Genomic DNA, 24,152 nt, shown 5'->3' on the forward strand with positions numbered 1-24,152 from the left:
TTTGATTCTTATGAAATGAGAGCAATACAGTTTGTCTTAGAGGTGATTGACATCACAATATGGAAACACCTCAACGAGCTGTCATTACATTACTGAAATACTGAAGGGTCTAAAATGTGTCCTCTTCACTATGGTTTTTTCCCCCAAAAAACATTTCATGCCCAAAAATAGTGAAATGCCAAACTTTATTAAGCTGCATTTAAAAGTTTTTGGTTTTGTTTATAATCTGAGATTCACTCCACTTCCAAACAATACTTTTTTTTTATCCAGTGACTTAGAGCAGAATATAAACAAGGGATATTTGATTTTAAAGAAGAATGACCCAAACAGTTATTTATATCAGTACATAATCATTGTTTAATAAACTATCGAAGTAGATATTGGGCTGCATAATATGTGTAATACTTGTATATTGTCAAAGACTGAGATAACAATAATGATCACCAAAAACCCACCAATTAAGGGCCCAATTCTTCATTAAATCTAGCATCTCAGCTGCAATTATATCCATTAAGTGAGGTATGAAAGTCTGTCTAACAGGTTACTTGTGTGCAAAATTAAATAAGTTATTTCATACCAGCAGTACCATTGTGATAGAAATGTATGGCAGACATTGACACTAGGGCTGAATAACCGCATTTGAAACATTATTGCAATTTTTAAAAGAGCCCTTTCCAAATCAAAGAGAGACTCCATTTTTAGCCTTGTGACATTTAGGAAGTCTAAGACACTGACTTTCTCACTCCGGCCCTGTAGGGGGCAGAAATATGCCTAAAATGGCCATGCTGCAACGGATTTGCAGCTTGTGTTAATTCCGTGCATTCAAGCTAAAACTAAAAATGTATTTCCATGCTACAATACCGGTCCTGAAAATGAAACTTTATACAAATCAGCAGTCAATGTCAGGAAAACAATGAAACCATGAAACCAAACATATGGTTTATATTGGTAGTTATCACTGTGTAAGCCCAGCTTTAGGGATGTTACAATCCAGTTCAAAGTATCTGAATGAGGTTTCCAGATCAAGGCTTTTTTTTTTTTTTTTTTAATAAGCCAATTATACCCAGTCTCTGTATCTACTCTTTTACTACTAGAAATCATGAGATCATTTTTGTTGCTGTAACTTCCTGTTTTCCACTGAATTCAGACAGCTGTCAGTGTGAGATGACCATTACTGCACCACTGATAACATGTTTTCTTTATAGCATAGTGACATTCAGTTTCGGGAATTGTCACTAAAACACCAAAATATTTTTTTGAACTGAATAACCAGGCACTATAGCACTTGGGCTAACAGCTCTGTAAGAAAACATTGTTCACCTTACTAGTAACTGAAGCTTAATGTTAATGTTCTTTGAAAACTGTTGTTTTTGAGATAATTGGACACCATGAAGAAATATTCGATCCTACCAAAGAATTGCAGTTGTTTCTTTAGACTTTGAAGCTTGAGAGGTTTTAAGCATACACGTAGCATTGACTGTAATGACCCAGCATTAAATGGATTAATGACTGGGCGGTTATTTAAAAAAATATGATTCAAGAATACTTTATTAATCCCAAAGGGAAATTAAATGCTGCTAAAGTTGTTCAAGGGGGCAAGAGAATATTTAAGAACATCTCAACTCTCTTCTCAGAACTTTTTGTAATGTTGATTTAAAATTGTAATTCCTGAAAAATATTTCCACCTCCAACAAACATTTCAGTTAAAAAGTGAAAAATAATTTTCACAGCACCCTACATATTTGCTTATTTGTACATTAACTTATACATATTCTAGCATAAAAAAAAGAAATCCATTTATTAAAAAACCTTGAGTCACTAAGTTTGACTCTGTTGTCACTTTTCTCTGTGTGTGTTTGTGTATCTAACACAGTCTGTGTTTGACTGTGAGCAAGAGACAACGAGCGAGCATCTCAGAGTCACTTAACATGCATGACATGTTCTCCAGGAGGCAGACTGGCGTTGCTATAGAAACTGGTGTGGGTCATAAGCCCAGCACTGAAGGACTATTTGATTGGCTGAGTGGAGACAGGAGGGACCACAAGAAGGGGGAGAGCATAACAGAACAGGTTTATTACAGTGCCATTCAGTATTTTAATAAATATGATTTAAATGCACTCACTGGAGTTATGTAAACTTGTTGAAATTTTTACGTACCCTAGAGCATCAATATTGATGTCAAAATGGATTTGGTCTATTGAGGACTTAGGGACTTAGAAACTTAAAAAAAACAAAAAAAAAAAAACATCCAAAATATTCTGAAGAAATTCAGTTGGTAAAAAAAACAGCAAAGACATATCCAATATCTCTGGATGCAACATATCTAATCAATTCAGAGGCTGATCAATGAAAAAAATATTTCTGTTAATTGATTAAATTCTATTGAAAACATACAGAAGAATATTTGTTGCTACACCATCTGACTGAGCTCGTTTCAAGTATTTTTTTTTTTCATTTCAATCTGATATATTTGATAAAGAAAATACATGTTTTTATAGGCTTGTTTTATTAACCAAAGATGCAATCATGAAACATTTAATATCTAATATTTCTAATTCATAATAGACCTATTATTACTAGATTAACTAGTCAACTCAAATAATACAAAATATTGTATGATATGACATGATGTTTCACATGCATCCAATTTTTTTCTTTTACTGCCTAGGCCTAGTTTTACAAACACATAGTTGGGTTACATTCTGCATGCGCTGTTGAGAAGAAGTTATGACACTGACACAGCAAGAAAATCCCATATATTCTCCTCTAACCAGTTATTCAGTTATTTTAAATTCCTAGTTTCGCTGCCAAGTTTCCTGACAGGAAATAGTAGCCGCCTAATGTGTGTGCAACCATTTCTTTATGCGGCCACGTTCGAAAGTGTGGCCCAAAGTTGAACTTAGAAATGACCTGCCTGGTACCTGCAACACTGGCTAAGGGATTATATTATGCAAAGGACAGGTTGTGGGTGACACAATTAACCAGCACCTAACTGGTCTTTGACCCGCTGCACCAGTGCTGTAAGGTTGCTTGAGTGAATTTGCTCCTCTAAATCTGTAGCACACCTTCTGTAGGGACAGCAGAGCACTTTAATTTTGATCTGCCAGACTCTAAACGCAACTTTATCCATTGTTTATTTTAGTTAATTTGGGATCTGTTTCATATGATAAGATCTAACTGACTAGTGATAGTTATCGCAAGGGACCCTTTTTTCACCTGGATCCCTGAACTTTATTGCCCTCATAACCTTCTGTCGTCGCACAAACTTACCCCTTGCGTTTTTCCACTTCCTCACTGCCTCTGCAGTATCTAGAACCACAGCTAGATCGTGATCGCCCTCTTGCGTTGCGGTGTGGAATAACAGCACAGACCATGCTTCAAAATTGGGCATAAATCAAAAATATCTGTGACAAGCTCACTGCAACACACTGCTGCGGGAGTATAATCAGCCCTTTAGTGCCCAAATTGGCTACACTGCAAAGCCCAGATGTGTTCAGAGAAACATGCCCAGATTGCATGGTTAATGCCAGTGGTATATATATAGAAGTCAGAAAAAAGAAAGTAATTCTGTGAAAGGTAAAACTTCACTTTTTTTTTTTTTTTTTTTTCAATGATTTCTCGACGGGATGTACCGTCCCCTGGGGGGTATTATAATGATTTTGCGGGGGGTGTTGGACACGTGTTGGCTTGTATGAAGGTAGATCATTTGTTAAGTTAATCTTAACTTTATATTTTAAACTTTCATGGTTTTCTAAAAATACAGCTGCTGTCAGAGTCCAAGAACCCGAGACAGCTACTTCCACTGCTGGGTAAAATTGATTAAAACCAAACGTCAGCCTCTGCTCCCTGATCCTAATTGGACAAGCCAAGCAGGAATAATGTCCACATTAGTGAACAAGTGAGTCTCATAAATCTCCAGAATGACGAGGAGGCAAAAGTTGCAGACCACTGGTTTTCACAAGGCCAGCGTTTTCCCCGTTATGGGAGAGGGTCTGCCTCCTGTTCCTCACTTTCCCCAGGTCGTATCTCTTGGACCAAGGATTCAGACAAGCTCTTCATATTAATACAAAATATTGGAAATGGCTTAACTGGGTTCTTCCTGGCACATTCTGGCTAAAACTGACTTCATAGTGTCCGGATGTGAAAAAGCTGTCAGTGGGCCCTCTCAATAGTACTGCGGCGATGCCATTTTTTGGCCCCGAAACCGATACCTGGCTATGTAGTATTTGCCGATACCAATACCATCTGTTTGAAATTGGTGTGTGAGTGTGTGTATATAAAACTGCATACTACTTGGATGTAAAATAATTGCCATCATTGCTTTGTTAAACTGCTGCCTACCTTTGTGAAGCAAGTAAAGGACTGATACAAAGTGAATCCAGTAGAACTTTTTATTGCCTACCTGGAATGGGTGACAATAGTTGAATAAAGCTTTGGATCTCAACATAGTATCGGTATCCTATTTGTTGGTACTCGCCAATACCGATACCACCATTTTAGTGCTGGATCACGACCCTGCCCGATACTGGTATCGGGCAGTAGTGTTGCCCCGATGCAACACTACTAAATAAAGTGCTATTGTCTTAAACATATTTTTTAACTGTGTCAAGAGTGGGACAGACTTTGTAATGATACCAGTTCTTTCAAAGAGATCGTTTTGGTTAATCTAAGTGCAACGTTAAAACTTAACTTCATGAACTGCATTGAATCACAAAAGCCTTTCCAATTTACCAACTTTTGTTGCGAGCATTTCTTCTTATGTCATGTTACAATGTTTTGCATCAAGCCTGACATTTGTATTTATTTATTTTTTCTTTATCTTTGCATCCTGCTGTTTCGAGCACAACAGAGAAGTTATGATGAAGCACTAGAGTAGGCACTATTTAGGTAAAAATTAAAGAAGCTTATAAATAGAAACAAAAAAGCATTACTAAACAGCATTTAACATTGTAAAAAAATTGGTACATTGTTATAGAGAGACTGTCAAGAAAATCTAGTCAATCTTTACTAAGTTATTTTGAAAAAACAGATATTATCGTTCTTTGGTTTCAATGTAATCTGAGAACTTTGACTCGTAACTGGTTTCAAGATCCTGCAACAAAGATTCAGATTCGATTTTGGCAAATGGTGTGTACAAAACGCTGCCCTCCAGAGGCTGTGTAAGCGCTCCCATTGACTATTATTAGGGCTGTGACCAACTGGAGCAGAGACAGACGCAGTCTATATCTATCTATCTGGACAATGCAGTTTAAAGGACAACAAAAGCCTTTTGACGTTTTTGCTACTGTTCAAGCTCCTTATAAGAAAATGCAAGAGTAAGTTCCATTGTAAATGCATATTTTTGCTACTGCACAGAGACTAGAGTAACGCTGCTGGTCAGTTAGCCATTTAACCACTAATAGATGAGGTAAACGTAACTGCTTCAGTTATCCTTTCTATCAATTTCATGTTAAACGAGTGCCTAATTTCTGATAACTAAGCCAACTCATTTCTAGACTGTTTAATGCTGGGTTTCCAACCATGATCCTTATGGCCAACTGCCCTTCAAGTTCTGCTGTAGTCACACAGCTGACTGATTGAGAGGCTAATTGACAGGTGCTGCTAAGAAGTATTGCAATAATTTCAATCAGATGAGCTGAAGCACAGATATATCTAAAACATGGGGGACAGAGGACCCTGAGATTTAAGGAACATCCTCTGAAATTTGGCAACAACTGAGCAAAAGGTTACAGATTGTAAAAACCAATATACTGTAGAGTGAGGTATAACTAGAGCATTCAGCTAGTTATAGGTTCAGTTTATACTAAACATTTAACACACCGGTTGTGTGTGACTTTTTAATCTCTGATCCGATTTTTTTTCCCATGCAGTCACTGAGTATAAGGAGGCTACAACTAGGCAGGGTGGGCAGATCTGCGCAGATTCTTTTCACTTCAGTCTCTGTGCCATAAACAAATTAAAACAATTTCCCACATTTGACTGTGGCAGATTATGAAAAGTCAATCAAAAAAATAAAACAAAACAACACTGGCGCATTCTATAAAGCGAAGTGAGTATGTGCAGCATCTCAAACCACATCAGATAGAACAGGGGTCTTCAACGTTTTCCAGGCTAAGGACCCCCAAACTGATGGCGAAATGGTGCGAGGACACGCTAATTATATATTTTATATTATAATTATATATATTGTAAGAATCCTCAATGGGACAGGTGTTGTGAATGAAACTGCGCCCAGCTTAAAAGAGTGCCCGTGTGTTGCTGAAAGTGTGTATTGATGACCGAAAGACATCTGCCTCCATTTATCTGTTTACTAAAGTGTGTTCAATTCATGTTAATTTGTATTTAAAGGCACACTATGCAACATTTTTCAGTTAATTAATGTGTTCCATAACGTTTTGGATGATTAAATGAGTCATTTCAGGTTGAACAAAGGTATTCTCGGCCGCCCTGGTGGTCTGTGGGGGAAATACCGCACTTGCAATTGCAGGAGCACCGACCCGCACCCACAGGCTCAGAAGTCTTGCGAGAGTCGGTCTTGCTTTACGGCGAGAACTGCTACACCCCCCAGTTAAAAGCATGCTCGTTGCTAGCACAGTGGCAATCTTTGTGCAGTGCTGCTTTCACACCGGATGCAGCAAAATCGCGTCTGCTGCTTCATTTTTACTGCTTGTACCAGTTAGTTCTGACGCGCGGCTGAAGCAGCTTTGCTGCTCTGGTTGCGCGGTGCAAAAGTGTGTCTGACGCGCGTTGGGCGGAGCTTCACTATCCTTTCTCTGCCTTGCAGTTATATTTGCTGTGATCAGTGGGAATAAAGTCGTTTTAATATGTATTTAAGTGAGAAAATACACCTGAAAACGTAATCAGTGCAGTCAGTTCATTCAGATTATCATCCTGCCTTATAATATTTTTTTCTGTCGGAGCCGCTCAGACCCCCACATACCAGCGGTGCGCCGACAGTAGGAATCCCTTCATCAGCAGCCTCTGGCCGGGTCGCCTCCTCGCGGTTCACCGCGGCAGCTGGTAGGTGTTTTTCATCTAAATAATCCAAACTGCAGGCAGCAGGATAATAAAAGCCAACATATTCTGCCTGCAGATTTCTGCATTTTAAGTTAATTTAGGCGTCAATAAACTGTTTAAGAGGAGTGATCATCGGCGCTGTGTCTCTCTCCCTGCCAGCTCCCAGATCAGCTTCTCTGATTGGTTGACGCGGCGCGTCGAGCAGCAAAAATTAAATTTTTCCATCTCGAGCAGCAGCGCGTTTGCGGCGCGTCAGATGCTTAGTCATTCGTTGCGTTTGCCTGTCTGCTAAGCTCTAAACAACCACGCCTGGCTTGACGGAGAAACCAGGAGAACAGCTGTGCATATTTACGACAGTGCACTTTTACTTTCGCCCTCTGGGGGGAGCCTCGCTGGAAAATCAACACCGGTTGCATAGTGTACCTTTAAAGAGATTTCAATTAGTGGAAAAAAATTGGAGGGGGGATATATAAAAAAAAAAAAAAAAAAAAAAGTCTAATCAACCAAAACTTTGCGACCCCCATGCAGTACCTCTGTGGACCCCCTAGGGGTCGCAGACATCCTGTTGAAGACCTCTGAGATGGAGACTATTCATTTATTAAGAACATAATGAGATCTACCTGTAAAGAAATGAAAAACATAGTAATAAACCCACGGGACAGTTTATAAGCTGACTGAGGCAGAGAGGTGATTCTCAGAGAGATCTGGGAAGTTTATTGAAGTTTTTCCTCTCTTTTTGCATAAAAGGGAGAGAGATGGGCTGCCTTAACCTGCTGTCTGCTCCTTGTTATTGTGGATCCCAACTTTACTATGAGTTCTTTGTCCTCCCGAAGTAAATTGTGGTTTCCGTCCACGAGAATCACTACTGGGGCGTGCAAGTGGCACAGTGGTTAGCGCGTACGACCCATGTATGGAGGCCTTAGTGCTCGACGTGGCCTACCCAGGTTCGAATCCCTCTCTCTCATACCCCCCCTTACCTCCTGTCAAAAAAACAAGCCACTAGTGCCGCAAAAAAAAAAAAAGAAAAAAAAAGTATTTTGTCTTCATGTCAAACCCATGAAGTTGCAGCTGAATAGCTGCGCAATCCTACTAAAACAGTCTAATACTATCTCAGTCGGACCAACGCAAGCCTCTTTGCGCAAAATCATGTCAGGCGTAATCATCGGAATTGACTTTCAATGAGCGCTAAATGCTACAACCTTGTCAGACACAATTTTTTGTCGGATCGGATGCAAAATCCAATTCGGTGTGTTCTGGCCTTTAAACCATGTCACTAAGATTTTTCTTTTTTTTTTACTTAAAAAATATGTACAGATGAATCATTAAAGAAAGACTGTTGACAAATTATTTTAAATTATGCCTGGTTTGAGGTAGAAACAAGAAATCAAGCTTTCCCAAAAGAAACCTTTTCAGAAACTTAAAAAATGCAACATCAAAGGCAGAGGAGGTGCAGATGATCTTAGTGATACAGTGATACTGCTAGGAGTTTCTCTTTAAACCTCTGAAAGAAACCCCTAAGGAATAAAATCAAATTAATTTGCTGAATTACAACTTAGTAGAGATACATTAGACCAGATATATAACACCGTTAAATTCATTCTGTTTTAAATAATGTTTGTAAATCAAATACTTAGTAAATCAGCCAACTGCACATAAAGCTCAACACCTTCCTGCTGTCACCAGTTGGCCTCTTCTTTTCGCCTCAGCTATAATTGCCTGCCATCTCTTGAGGCATGGTGATGTGTGCTGAGGGCTCTGACTGTATTTTGTGTGACTACAGACAGAGAAAAAAAAACTGGAGTCAATTCCTTAACTAAGATTATCAGGGGAAAGTGTCAAGACGTGGTTCTCAGATTCAGTATATGCCTTATGTATGGCAATCAATAAATACCATAGAGAAGTGTATGCTATTTCTGTCCTCAGTTTCAACAGACCGGTATAATAATAATAGCCTAGTAGTTTTAAGTCCTTGAGGACACTAATGCTTGCCTTAATACAGTTTGAGGAATTAGCAGGGAGATAATGCGACTAAGCAAGGTCAACATTACAGGAACCAAAGCAGCGATGCCTTTAAAGTAAAATAAAGAACAGAACAGATATGCAAGGATGAAAAGGCCTGCTGACCAGAATCAGACTGACGGAAGAACATCTGGATAAAATGTAGGAAGTAATCATGCTCTGGAACTGTGTTTATAGTGAAAACATTCTTCTGTGTTAAAGCAGCTGCCAAAGGAAAGGAAACTGATTTACCATTAAACTGTACTATTTGTAACATGACATATGTGTATGTGGTTCTCTTAAAAAAGTTTTTCCTAAAAGCATGACAAAATTTCTAAAGCCAACATGTACGATAACAGATGGCTATAGAAAGCTGAAAATGAATGAACAGTTCAGTTTTATTGTACTGGCCTGCTTGCTGTTATCTACGTTATTGTCTTTTAGCCTGAATAAACCTCATACACATTTTTCTTTGCAGAAAAAGTACAACTCCTTTATGTTAGGACTAAACGATTTTGCCAAATATCAAAATTGCAATTAATTTCCACCAATATTGTGATTTTCAATTTTCCTTTACACTGACCACAAGCATGTAGATGTGTCACTAAAAAGTTCCTGTTTTTTCATGATCTTGAAAGCTTGCTTGGCCAGAGTCCAATGTTCCTTTTTTGTGGCACCAAACTCACTTTAAATATCTAACTGCTAACTGAAGGGCTGGAGTGAGAAAAACATTGGTCTCTTATTTTTCTTAGAAGTAAAGTGACCCAAATTGAGTGCGATTTGATAACTCTAATTTGATCAAAGTGTGATTATATTGCAAATGCAATAAATAGCCCAGCCCTAATTTATATATTTTTTTTTTAACTCCTGGTACTTTCTCTGATGTTTTAAACACCTCAATGATTTTCAGTCTCATTCCTTTGGCAGCTGTTTCAACACAGAAGAGTGTTGTCAGCATAAACACGGTTCAAGAACATGTCCCTTTCCACATTTTTCCTGCCGGTCAGGTTAAAGTTGTCCGATTCTAGTCATCAGGCATTTTAACAGTACATTTCTCTTCTGTTCTTTATTTTGTTTTAATGACATCACTGTTCCAGTTTCTGTAATGTTGACCTTGTTTAGTAACATTTATTCTTTAGCATAAAGTATTCAGGCAAATCTTTTAGTCCTCTAGGACTGTTATCGTTATGAAGACTGTACAGCAAGCAACTGCCTGGTATATACTGATGACCATCATTCGTGTGATGCTCTGTACATTTTCAAGAGCAGGTTGAGATTTGGGGTGATTTTTTATTGAGGTTTTCAGGTTTGGGCTAAAAAAATAGTCAGCTCTGAAAGCCTTTTAGTGAGGGAAAGAACATCTGCAGCTAACTACAATAAATTGGCTTCCTCAACTGGTTAGCCACCACGCTACAGCCATAGTCACACAGCAAGATGATAAGCAGCATGATTGTCAGATAAGAGACAAACACCAGCAACCTACCCTACTTATCATTACTTAGTAATTAACAACCATGCTACCAACATCCGAGGTAGCTTTTTCAATTAAAAATTTCAGGAATAGCGTTGAGCGGGAGGTTTTATACAGTAGCCCAACAAAGTGTTGTTTTTGCTCTGAAAACATGCAAAACAAAACTGACAAAGGGGTCCACCCCTTTGGAATGGGTGTAGTTTGGCTTACTGTATTAATTCAAATGTGAAGTACCCAACTTCAGAGGTTCCAAAACTATATGTAAGAGTACGCTCATCACCGCAAGAGCCATCCTGTGAGATGATGGATGTCTAAATTGATTCATTTGTTTTAACTGAACTGACCTTTGCTGTGTTTTAAGTTTGGTAATGCTAGGGAACATATATTGTGAATTAAATGTTGGCCCTATCATCAAGCCCTTGAACAGAGAGACTGTCACTAATCAACATTTAAGCGCAACAAGCCTGCAGTGTAGAAGTATTTTAAAACAAGAAACACTGCAAAGTGCATTGTTTATAAAGTATCTGTACCAAGAGGCAGAAGATCTGTCACAAACTACAATAGAATTAACTTCAACATCTGAAAAACTCACCATTAAAGAGCATCATTAAGAGTTGATTTAGCAGCAGTTAGAATAAAGTAAAGCTCAAAATCTTTTGAACAGCAAGACGCTTTTTTCAACAAAGCATGCTTACAGGTATAATAAAAGTAAAAATGTATATATAATAACTAAATGTAATGTAGAGGAGTTGATTACAGCCTCCTTATAAAAAAAAAAAAAAAAAAAAAAAAAAAAAAAAAAAAGCTATAATAGTGATGTCATATCAAAGTCTGGTATTGGATTAGTATCTTATTGCCTGACAATTAAATTCTGGTATCAGGATGGAAGTTAATAAATATGGATTGTGAATCCTCATCTTTGATGGATTATCTTTTTTCACAAAAACATACTAAGAGTCTCTTTGGTTTTAAAGTTGTGGATTCACCCAGGTAAAAACAAATCCTCTACTGAATAAAAACAAAATGCTATTAAAGTATCATAAGGTACTTTTTTGCTTATAAAATATTTTGAGGACAGTTAAATGATGTGAACGCTGTTACATTATGGTTTGGTCCTAAAATTTTAAACTGACTGAAACTGACCAGCTGGGAGACACTGCACCTGCTCTTAATATAAATAATGAATGCCTGTTAGAAAATACTATTTTTAATGCTACTCTTGTACATTTTTGTGCTATACCAAGAAAAGAGAACAGAACTGGCTAGAACTGTATTTCTAGATGGACAGCCTTTACCAAAACCAGAGATCTGAAATATTTTCATTTTTTATTTTTTCATGTCAAAATAATTAGACCTTGTTCTATATTAAATAAAGCATGAAGACCACTTGGAAAACCTTTGGTGGACTAATGAGTTAAAAGCAGAAACATTTATGAGCAATAAAAAAAAAAAGCAAAAGTGGAGGATGGGCAACTGCTTTTCACTGTGGCTATAAACTAAACAGAGGTGATCAGCCACATGATAAAACAGCTAGAGTTTCCTTTCCAGTCTTGTCTCTACTCCTCTAAAAAGCTACTGACTAGCTTAGCAGATGTCAGATCAATCTCCAACTGGCCGCCTTAACCTTGATAACTGTCTGTGATGAGATGGGGGGCATGTTTAACTGCTAAAGGCTAAGCCGATTGGTCTGTATAAACTGACATGATGACCATAAACATTGGCTTCTTCAAAAACAAACTCACTACTATTCTGAAACAGTAATGTTCTGCATGCCAGACAGTAAACATATTTAAAAGCACCCATAGAGAACTTTATCCGGACGATCAAGAACTTTGGACCCACATCAGCCTCAGCAGTTATCGGTTACTGTACACCACACTTTTAATCTCCACTGCTTACTTACAGATTATAAATAGTCTACCACTCAAATCACTTTCAACACACTTTAAGCCAGTATGAAGACACTGAAAGGGAAAGGTGTCAGGATCAAGTCCCTCAGCAGTCTTTTTCATTAATGAACAAGCCCGCGACAGTCTCATTTGGGCCCGCCAGTCTTATATAGACACACAGAGAGAGAGAAAACAACAACAAAAAGATACTGTACTTTCATACCGCCGATAACCCAGCGCCATAGAGAGACAAATTGGCCTCTTGATTTTACGTTATTACATCATGTTCTACTCACCCATATGAGTTTTGTGTCATTTGGAGCTCTTCTGGAGAAATTTGGTTTTGTTATATCCAAGTAACATCTTCCTATGGGCAACGAGTTGAAGGCACAAACTAAACTGCACATAATTTATTCTTCATGGTACGCCAGCATTCATAACATGTAGGCAAATCACTGTCCCCCAGACATCCGCGGTTATATTTTTTATATTTATATTTTTTTTAAACAAAGGACTGGAGCTGTGACAGGCAGGTAGGCCACGGGAGGCTACACTCTACCCCTTCTATTCATTCGGCTAGCTAATATGAATCGTTCAATTCCATTTCTAGAGCGAGATCATCTGTGGTAGTAGCACTAGACATCTTCGAGGTATTCAATTCAATTCAGGTTATTTATATAGCGCCAAATTCACAACACATGTCATCTCAAGGCACTTTACAGTTCAACCGAAGGTATGTGAGTAAAACTGCAGCAGTTCAGGATGAATGGATGGTAGCCGGCGTGCGCGGATGACCTCATACGCGCGCCGCTTTTTAAAAAAAAATATATATATATAAATGAAATGAGCAGTTAATATTGTATTATATCAAACACATTTTATTGCCATTGTGAAATTCTTTTATAAGGATTGACTGATACTTCTAAGAATAGACTTACTCTTCAAAAGCAGGAACAGTTTTTAGCTGGTAAATCCGTCCCTACAAACAGTGTAAGGGCTCAAAGGCAACATAATGACTGAAGAATAAACTCAAATCGACTACTTGACAACACTTAAAAACACCTTAGGACTGTCACAAGATTATTTTTATTTAAAAAGTCAATGTATAATACGGATGCATAAAAACCTAATTTTATTTCAGTTTTAAATTTTAATATTTTAAGAAACAGATAATAAAAAAGTGTCCATGGATCTTTACTTGTTATGAGACTCACTGATGATGATAAAGGAGTTTAACACCCCTGGACAAGAACATCTGAATCACAGTCAATATTGAACAAAATCCCAGAAACTTACATGCAAAACAGGTATTTTAGAAGGACTCATTCTTTCATACTCATAAAAAAAGAGATATTGTTTACCAAACAAACTTTTAGAACAAATATGATATAAAATACTGAACATTCTGAAACAGTTTTATATTTTTGAAATAATATTAATTAAACATGGGACATATGCTATTGAACTGTAAAACTTAAAAGAAAAAAGTCATTTTGGCTTCTAGATTTGCTTTCAAAAAAATAAACTCTCGAGATTAGACTTATAATCTGTACCAGTTGAATACTTACAAATTAAAGAAGAAAGTAAACATATGCAAGTCTAATAATCTTGATGGCTAAAAAAATTAACGTTACAGTTAAAGTCACAGTTGGCCTACATTAATTTTCTTTTCTTTTTTTTATTTAAACACAGTTCAATCAGCCAAATGAAAGAAAATAAAAACACCTTTAAGTCTATCCCATCTACAATAATTCAAAATACTGAGGAAAAATATATCTTAAAGATTGTAGTTATCATTTTGTCCTTTACAGAATGTATAATGAAAGACAGCTATCAACACTACTTTTGACACTCATTTTACACCCACCCACCACCTTTATATATGCTCTGTAATGAGATAATGTGACTTTGCTCTATACGAGACCAGTCTTAAGATTTAAAGAGGATTTCACTGACAGGCTGCAGGAACACTGCAGTCTAAAATGAAAGTAAACATTTAGTGATGCCTTGCTTTTGTTCTTAGGTAGAAGTAATACCCAGCGAATTCAGAGTGTGTATGAAAACACAAGGTCACAAGCAAAGTGTTGAGAATGGCAGAAAAAAAATCATTACTGAATAGGCTTCTGCAGGGACCACTTAAAACTATAAGCAAATCAGTGGCTCTGCTGGATACTGTGTACTATTAGAACTCAATTTATTGGCAAAGTGCCAACATTTATTTATATAAAACTAAGAGAGATCCATCTTTTTCACGACTATCTCTGCTCTAATCGCCACATGGCTGCCAAATTACAATAAATCATAAAATGTTAATAAAGCCTGCTAATCGTTGGGGATGTCCCAGTCTGATACAAATATTGGAAATCTTTCAAGTTGTAGTTGATTTTCATTCTCCGTTTAGGATATATCACTTGAAATAAATACTGTTAAAAAATTTTGAAGATATGACATTTTATATTACAGCCTTGCATTCAAAAGAATAGGAAAAGACTAATGTAGTAAATAGCACAGCTCATATACAGTCATGGCCAAAAGTTTTGAGAATGATTCGAATGTTAATATTTACAAAGTCGAATGCTTCAGTTTTTATAACGTCAATTTGCATATACTCCAGAATGTTATAAAGAGTGATCAGCGTAACAGCAATTAATTGCAAAGTCAATATTTGCCTAGAAAATGAACTTTATCCCCCAAAACACATTTCAACGTCATTGCAGCCCTGCCTCAAAAGGACCAGCTAACATGGTTTCAGTGATTGCTCCATTAACACAGGTGTGGATGGTGATGAGGACAGGGCTGGAGATCAATCTGTCATGATTGAGTAAGAATGACACCACTGGACACTTTAAAAAGAGGCTGGTGCTTGACATCATCGTTTCTCTTCTGTGAACCATGGTTATCTCTAAAGAAACATGCACAGTCATCATTGCACTGTACAAAATTGGCCTAACAGGAAAGAGAATCGCAGCTAGAAAGATTGCACCTCAGCCAACAATCTATCACATCATCAAGAACTTCAAGGAGAGAGGTTCCATTGTTGCCAAAAATCTCCAGGGCGTCCAAGAAAGACCAGCAAGAGCCAGGACTGTCTCTTAAAAGTGTTTCAGCTGTGGGATTGGGCTACCAGCAGTGCAGAGCTTGCTCAAGAATGGCAGCAGGCAGGTGTGAGTGCATCTGCATGCACTGTGAGGCGGAGACTCTTGGTGCAAGGCCTGGTCTCAAGGAGCGCAGCAAAGAAGCCACTTCTCTCCAGGCAAAACATCAGGAACAGACTGATATTCTGCAAAAGGTACAAGGAGTGGACTGCTGAGGACTGGGGTAAAGTCATTTTTTCCCGATGAATCCCCTTTCCGATTGTTTGGGACATCTGGAAAACAGCTTGTTCGGAGAAGACGAGGTGAGCGCTACCACCAGTCTTGTCTCATGCAAATTGTAAAGCATCCTGAAACCATTCATGTGTGGGGTTGCTTCTCAGCCAAGGGAGTCGGCTCTCTCACAATCTTACCTAAAAACACAGCTATAAATAAAGAATGGTACCAGAATGTCCTCTGAGAGCAACTTCTCCCAACCACCCAAGAGCAGTTTTGTGATGAACAATGCCTTTTCCAGCATGATGGATAGGGATGGGGATCGAAACCCGGTTCTATCAAGGACCCGGTTCCACTTTTTTCAAAACCCGAAAATCAATAACGTTTGGGCTTATCGATACCACTATCGAGTCTGGTCGTTTTTGTTTTTTTTCTCCCGGAGGTCCTGTAACGTCACAGCATTTAAATCTAATCAATCCAATCACTGCAGCATGTCCACCAATGTTTTGGAATGAAATTGTAAGCAAACAGATATTAAAAGTAAAACAAGTGAAGTCTGGCAGTTAACTTCCCTCGCGACTCGAGGATGGCTGAACGGACGAAAAGGTCTAAAGTTTGGCTTCATTTTACCAAGCTCAAGGATAAAGAAGAAGCGAAATGCAACTTATGTTGCAAAATCATCTCTTTTAAAGGGGGGAACACAACCTCAATGGCCAAGCACATTAGTATTGTGCATGAAATAAAGGCCAAATGCAGTACCTTCGACTGTCTCCGGGTTGAAAAGACTCCCCCTCCTCCTGCTGCTGCCGCCGCACCACAGTCGGGCCCATCTTCATCATCCACTCAGAGTACCACTGGTAAGCGCGCACACAGACTTTGTAGCTTGTCCAGTCAGTTAAAAATAGTAATTGTGAAATCCGTGTTGTAATCGGCAGCATACAAGCTAGTTAGCTTGAAAAGTAAATAAAGTTTCAGACGTGCTGCGTGATGATGTGTTCAGATTGGCTCAGTAAAACGACAATTAGTTTATCATGATGCGTTCAAGTATAACATAAGAAAAGGGAAATTGAGTTTTTGGCGAGAAACGTATATATGTTTCTCGTAATACAGTTGTATATTGCTCTAATTATTTTAGAATATATAATTAAACTACTGATCCCAACATTTATTAAAAATTACATTTAATTTAAAATACAATTATATATTTGCTAAATATTTTCCAAATCACTAAAAACATGATGAAAAGTGACAGTAGACAATACATTAACCAACAATTGTGAAAATGTATATATTTTTTTAAACCAATAGAAGACATTTCTTCAAAATATAGGACATTTCTTCAAATAATTTTTTTCCCACTTCTTTTCTGTCTGTTAAAAACATATTGTCGCATCGTCTTTCCACCAAATAACAGATAAGTATCGATAGTGGTATCGATAAAGACTCGGATCGATAAGGAGTATCGATAAAGGTATCGATATCAATAAATATTAACCCCACTGTATATATCTATATAGAATTGCTATATAGATATATATCTATATAGAATTGCTATATAGATATATATCTATATAGAATTGCTATATAGATACATATCGAGAGAGATAGAGAGAGATAGAAACCTTTTGCTATCTGATTATCGACTAATCAAAACAATTATTGACAAATTAATCGATTAGTTAAATAATGGTTAGTTGCAGCTCTAAAGTAATCACATAATAAATTATCGGTACATCAACATTAGCAAGACAGAATGTAATTAAAGATTCTCCAAATACATTTAAAAAAAAAAAGATAATCTTTATAAATCAATTTCTAGTCTTCCTGAGCTGAAACTACACTATATTGCCAAAAGTATTTGCTCACCTGCCTTGACTCACATATGAGCTTAAGTGACATCCCGTTCCTAATCCATAGGGTTCAATATGACGTCGGTCCACCCTTTGCAGCTAGAACAGCTTCAACTCTTCTGGGAAGGCTGTCCACAAGGTTTAGGAGTGTGTTTATGGGAATTTTTGACCATTCTTCCAGAAGCGCATTTGTGAGGTCGCACACTGATGTTGGACGAGAAGGCCTGGCTCTCAGTCTCCGCTCTAATTCATCCCAAAGGTGTTCTATCGGGTTGAGCTCAGGACTCTGTGCAGGCCAGTCAAGTTCATCCACACCAGACTCTGTCATCCATGTCTTTATGGACCTTGCTTTGTGCACTGGTGCACAGTCATGTTGGAAGAGGAAGGGGCCAGCTCCAAACTGTTCCCACAAAGTTGGGAGCATGGAATTGTCCAAAATGTCTTGGTATGCTGAAGCATTCAGAGTTCCTTTCACTGGAACTAAGGGGCCAAGCCCAGCTCCTGAAAAACAACCCCACACCATAATCCCCCCTCCACCAAACTTTACACTTGGCACAATGCAGTCAGACAAGTACCGTTCTCCTGGCAACCGCCAAACCCAGACCCGTCCATCAGATTGCCAGATGGAGAAGCGCGATTCGTCACTCCAGAGAACGCGTCTCCACTGCTCTAGAGTCCAGTGGCGGCGTGCTTTACACCACCGCATCCGACGCTTTGCATTGCACTTGGTGATGTATGGCTTGGATGCAGCTGCTCGACCATGGAAACCCATTCCATGAAGCTCTCTGCGCACTGTTCTTGAGCTAATCTGAAGGCCACATGAAGTTTGGAGGTCTGTAGTGATTGACTCTGCAGAAAGTTGGCGACCTCTTCGCACTATGCGCGTCAGCATCCGCTGACCCCGCTCCGTCAGTTTACGTGGCCTACCACTTCGTGGCTGAGTTGCTGTCGTTCCCAAACACTTCCATTTTCTTATAATACAGCTGACAGTTGACTGTGGAATATTTAGGAGCGAGGAAATTTCACGACTGGATTTGTTGCACAGGTGGCATCCTATCACAGTTCCACGCTGGAATTCACTGAGCTCCTGAGAGCGACCCATTCTTTCACAAATGTTTGTAAAAACAGTCTGCATGCCTAGGTGCTTGAATTTATACACCTGTGGCCATGGAAGTGATTGGAACACCTGATTCCAATAATTTGGATGGGTGAGCAAATACTTTTGGCAATATAGTGTATATCAATGTCATGATATAAGATTCAACTTAAAGACAGTTAGTAGTAGTACTCGAGTTGGGGGGATGGCATCCCCATTCTTAAAAAAAAATCTTAAAAATCATCCCCCTTCTTAAATGACCCCCCCATACCATCCCCTGGGACATTCTATCACAGAATGTGCACATTTCTACTGTATATTAACTAGGGGTGTGGGAAATAATCATTTTGGCGATATATTGTGATATTCGGCTGCCCAATATAATATCGATCTTTCACTTCTTAGTATCGATTTTCAAAAAAAAAACAAATGGTTACATAAAACATTGATGGGAAAATGGGCTACCTCTGCAACGCCACTCTGGCAGAAAGCGCTGTGGAAACCTTTAACTGTGCGTGCAGCACCAAATCTGTATTTGAGGCAGTCACAGTGGAAGAAAACCCCAAACAACATGGATAATAATACGTAATCAATATTTTCTGATGAAAATATACAGCACTTGCTGTTTTTTCTCATCATTTGATTTTGATAGCTGGGGAAAATATGGCAATATATAGTGATACTGCAATATCGTGATAATATCGTATCGTGAACCAAGTATCGCGACATGTATCGAATCGCAACACTCATGCCAATACTCACCTAATATTAACAGTAATGGCAATATTGCCCTTTCAACATTTGCCAGGCTGTGCGCTTACAAGTAGCCTGACCAATTAACAGTGGCCCTGAGAGCACATGAGAGTTCTTTTTCAACTTGAGTTGAGTAACCAGCGGAGCAGGTGCTCTGAACAGCATCACGGCCAAGCCGCAAAGACAACGCGATTTGAGGGAATGTGAAAATAGGGAGAGGGAATCTTCCGCAGGTTTCAAGTTGCCGAGATCTCCCTCCCCTGCTTAGTTTGATAAATAATGTGTTTACAATTATGTAAGTTTCTCCACATAATCATTCCTGTTCTCGGTCTCTTGTGGTAAGGATTTCCTAAGTCTGGGACAATAAATGTGAAAATAAGGCGGGGAGGAAATCTTCGGCAAGTTCCAGGTTCTAAGTTTAACAAATACAGTGTCAGACATGATCTAGAATGGTGTTGATAGCAAAATGGGGAATTGGCATCCACTGAGCAGAGACTTTATTCATCGCACACCGACTGTAGCACATCGACTAAAACGTGTCTCCATACAAGTAAAATCTTTTTAATTTGAATTTATCTGTCCAACAAAGCTATCAATTTTAAGCCATCTATGTTTAAGAAATATGAAAACAATAAGAATATGTTAAACATTTCCTTTTTCGTTCATATTTTGAATCCATTTTCTCATCAATGGCCGTGAGATTAGGGCGATGCGTGCCCCTGCGACAGGGCAGGTATTTCTCGGCACAACAAATGAAACCCGGAGGAGCGGATCAAAGGTTTGAAAAATACATTTTAGTTAAGCAATATAAGACGCGTGTAAAGATTATTATCTTGAAAGAACTGCCTAATGTGATGTAAACTTCTGGCCAATGGTCATAAATGAATTGAATGTTGACATCTGACAAGGTCCTCGTGTGACGTGCAGAATGCCTGTTGTCCAATCAATGGTAAATAATAGTTCGACTGACCTGTTAAATTGTTTTAACTCATTCATTACCAGCATGTAGACTATTTTATTTTAAATTAACCAGAAGAATATAGTGATACTGATTTTCTGATAAACAGTCAATCTTATAAAATTAATACTCTAAATGAATATTTGAAACATGAGTATATAGGCTTATTTCATTTTCAGGCTAATTCTAATGGATTTGAATTTGTAAGTTTTTTCAGATTTTGAAAATTATTTCAGCTGTTTCAATTTAATTGATCGAATTTGAATTATAAAAACATGACTTGAAAGGATTCAGATATTTGCAATGTTTTGTGAGGTTTTGTTTCAAAGCTTAATAGATTCATTGCCAAACGATTATCCAAAGTAAAAATCAAAGAAGTGTCCTACCATTAGGGGTGGAGCGGTTCACAAAATCCACGGTACGTTTTTTTATGCGTGTGTGTTGTTATGGACATCAGAAATGTTATATTAATCAGGCACTGAGGTCACCCTTGTTGTAGCTTAAAGCCCTGCCGACAGTGTGGGCTTCCCTCCAAAAAGGCCACAGTCAGTGCATACACGTCTGCTGCAGTGTTAATGGCGCTGTTCTGCAGCACAGCGTACTATAGCCTATTACTTGATGTGTTAACGGGTCGGGATGCCGGTTAAATATCAACGGGTCGTTTCGGGTTCGGATTTGAATTGAAGATATCCGCGGGTGATGGGTCGGGTTCGGTAGTCATCCTAACGGGTTCGGGCGGGTGCGGGTTGGTAAAACTCGACCCTTGCAGGACTTTACTGTAGGCTTTGCTTTGTGCAGGCAGTCTGGAGCGCAGCGGAGCGCTGATGGAGTATGTGGGATTTCGGGGTTAGCATGACATGTTGGTCATGTTGCTGTTAGCATAAACAAAACGTGTTGCACAATGTTTGCACACTGTTGCACTTTTATCCACAACTTTCTTTCCGCCGTCATCGTAGGTCACTCTAAATGCAAAGCGGTCCCATACAGCAGACCTATAAAGTGCTGCTGGCACGTCTTCCAACTCCTGTTCTTTCCCACTCGCCATACCCACACAATTCTCCACAACAGATTTTTTTTCTGCTACACCCTTCTTCTTCTTGTTTACTACTGCTGGTTGGCTTTGGTCGCAGTACCGCCACCTTCTGCTCTGGAGTGTAAACGCTTCGCCTATGAGAAAAAGGAGCAGCGTATGAACCGAATGAAACACACGTGAACCGAACAGAGACAGTCGAACCGAACGGTTCGTACGGTTTTCATAAACCGTTCCATCCCTACCTACCATGACTATGAAGCTGATCTCAGTGGAATACTAGTCCCTAAGAATGTAGGTGCAGTGACAGCCATGCCAGTCCAGGGACTGACTGCAGTTCTACAGTAAGGTGCCTTGGTCAACCTCAATGACTGGCATAGCTGACATTTAACAACCATACCATGCATAGTGCTTTAGGTTAATAGAATATAAATAACTAAACCCCCCCCCTTTTTTTTCTCCCCAAATCGACTACTGTTTACTAGAGTTACATACTCAATGAGGTGTGTATGAAAATAAATGCAGGGAGGATCTTAAGGTTCATAAACGTGAAATGTTATATTTACATCCCACTTATTAATTTTGGGGGGATTAGTGGAAGCTTTGCTAATGTGTGGCTCATGTCCATTGGGCAAACAGGAGAGTCGCTCTTCTCCATCTGACTGCAAATGGTCTGCAGCGTTTGAGGAGGGAGGGACTTGCTCGCTCACTCACTCACTCCTCGCTGAAGACACTAAACTCAGGGCTATCAATGCATGTTTTGTCAAGACAGGAAGTAGTCGCTAGATTTTGTCTGAAAAGTTGCTATATATAGCCACAAAGTCGCTGAGTTAGTAATATTGTGCTCACCTGCCTCGATGAACAGGCAACAATGACGTCTCCTAACCGGTTCCATGATATTATCCCCTTACAAATTTACCACTTCACTTTTTGGAAATTTCATCTTTTTTGACTAAAAGACGAAAGGATGTCTTACCTATGTCAAGCCTGACTTATTTCAGGAACACAATAAGAATGAAAGTGGTACTCATACACGGGCTTCTATTGTTTTTTTCCCCAACTCCAATCAAAATTTTTTTGGCACAAATGCGAGTAAAAGGCTTGCATCGTGCAGCCCAGCAGAGAACAAAAATAGGCTTTAAACTGAGCCTTAAGTTCACAAATTTCAACCCAAAAAGGACGTTTCTGAACATGAAAGTGTGCAAGCAATACCTTTTGTTCAATAAACTGTCAAAGAAACTAGTGTTGCACCGATACCGATACCAGTATCGGACGGTCCCCGATACTGCCCTAAAATGGTGGTATCGGTATCGGCGAGTACTAGTGATGGGTCTGACGACACTGAAACCTCGGCGCATGCGCCGAGCAAACAAGGTGAAGCCCCGTGTCGGTGCGCGTATCTCTTTAAGGAAAACCACGTGACCGATACAGTTCCTGTGTCGCTTGATTGTGAACGCGCCAAATTGTATTTATAAACAGAAAATGTATCGACACATTTGTGGGTTTTGTTGGATGGAGATAGTTTGTGTTGTTTGCTTTACATTGGTTTTTGGCTTGTCATCTAAAACTATGGATCAATCAAGGAAGAGGAAGTTTTCACCCGTGTGGGATCATTTTGATCTTATCACTGAGAATAAGGTAAATTATTATTCCTTTCTTGTTTCCACCATTGATCATTCTTCTCTTGGTTATTCTAATTTCTTTCTGAAGAATATTTTAATTAGTTTACATGGATTAACTTTTATTTCTATTGTAGGTGAAATGTAGGATTTGCTCCCAGGTGCTGTCTTACTCTAACCGGAGCACTTCCACAATGCTGAGGCATTACCGTGCCCGGCATGAGATGGAAGAACGAGTTAATACTCCCGTGATTAGCCCTGGTGCTTCCAGAAAGCAGGCGATTGATGAGGCTGTAATGAACATGATCATTACAGACTGTCAGCCGCTTAGCCTTGTGGAAGACAAGGGGTTCCGAGAGCTGGTCCAACTCCTTGAGCCCTCATATGTTCTGCCATGCAGAAAGGTACGTGAAACTAACTGTTATACATGTTAACGAAGTATATGCATGTTATTTGATATCAATCATTAAGCTACTCCACTTGTGTTATTAATTTTAGGCTATCAAGACCATGATTAGCCAGAGGTATGAGGAGAAAAAGGAGCAAATTAAAAAAGAACTGAAGAGTGCAGCTGCAGTCAGCCTAACAGCTGACATGTGGACATCCATGAACATGGAGGCTTACCTGGCTGTGACCTGTCACTATGTCAACAGTGAGAACCATACACTGTGTACATCAATGTTGGGAGTGGAACACTTCCCTCAGCAGCACACTGCTGAAAATATGGCCCAAGTAAAGAAAAACTTAATGCAGGAGTGGGCCATAGCAGAGAAAGTTACATGTCTTGTCACAGATGCGGCTGCAAACATGGTAGCATGTGTCAAAAAGCTCCAAATCAGGCACACGATTTGCATAGCGCATTCTTTGAATTTAACAGTTCGAAAATCATGTGACCAAATTGAGACGCTCACTGAAATCCGAAATAAAACAAAGCACATTGTAACATACTTTAGAACCAGTACTACAGCCAAAGAGAAGCTGGCACAAGTCCAGCTACAGATGGGAGGACCAGTGAAGAAATTAATCAATGAGGTGTCAACTAGATGGAACAGCACATATTTAATGCTGGAACGCATGGCAGAACAGAAGGAGTCGGTGTTGGTATCACTAGCTTCTTTAAAAAGTGATATACCTCAGCTCACTACAAATGATTATAAAATCAT

General features: G+C 38.9%; 2 protein-coding genes across 2 annotated transcripts in view; one reads left to right on the plus strand and one right to left on the minus strand.

The window, feature by feature from the left end:
- Positions 1-24,152, minus strand: part of stag1a (stromal antigen 1a) — a 67,047-nt gene that overhangs the window by 18,149 nt on the left and 24,746 nt on the right. The window lies entirely within an intron of this gene.
- LOC119788188 (zinc finger BED domain-containing protein 4-like) lies at positions 22,698-24,020 on the plus strand. The gene is made up of 3 exons (XM_038292380.1): positions 22,698-23,393; positions 23,488-23,799; positions 23,943-24,020. The coding sequence occupies exons 1-3, from the start codon at positions 23,184-23,186 to the stop codon at positions 24,018-24,020; spliced, it is 600 nt and encodes a 199-aa protein (XP_038148308.1). The 5' UTR covers positions 22,698-23,183.

The sequence above is a fragment of the Cyprinodon tularosa genome, unplaced genomic scaffold (assembly GCF_016077235.1).
Source record: "Cyprinodon tularosa strain WSP-4 unplaced genomic scaffold, ASM1607723v1 ctg310, whole genome shotgun sequence".
NCBI classification, from domain to species: domain Eukaryota; kingdom Metazoa; phylum Chordata; class Actinopteri; order Cyprinodontiformes; family Cyprinodontidae; genus Cyprinodon; species Cyprinodon tularosa.

Coding starts and splice junctions, on each gene's coding strand:
- LOC119788188 (XM_038292380.1), top strand. CDS start 23,184: ATGCTGAGGCATTACCGTGCCCGGCATGAGATGGAAGAACGAGTTAAT. Junction 23,394..23,487: donor ATGTTCTGCCATGCAGAAAG/GTACGTGAAACT, acceptor TATTAATTTTAG/GCTATCAAGACCATGATTAG. Junction 23,800..23,942: donor CAGATGCGGCTGCAAACATG/GTAGCATGTGTC, acceptor AACATACTTTAG/AACCAGTACTACAGCCAAAG.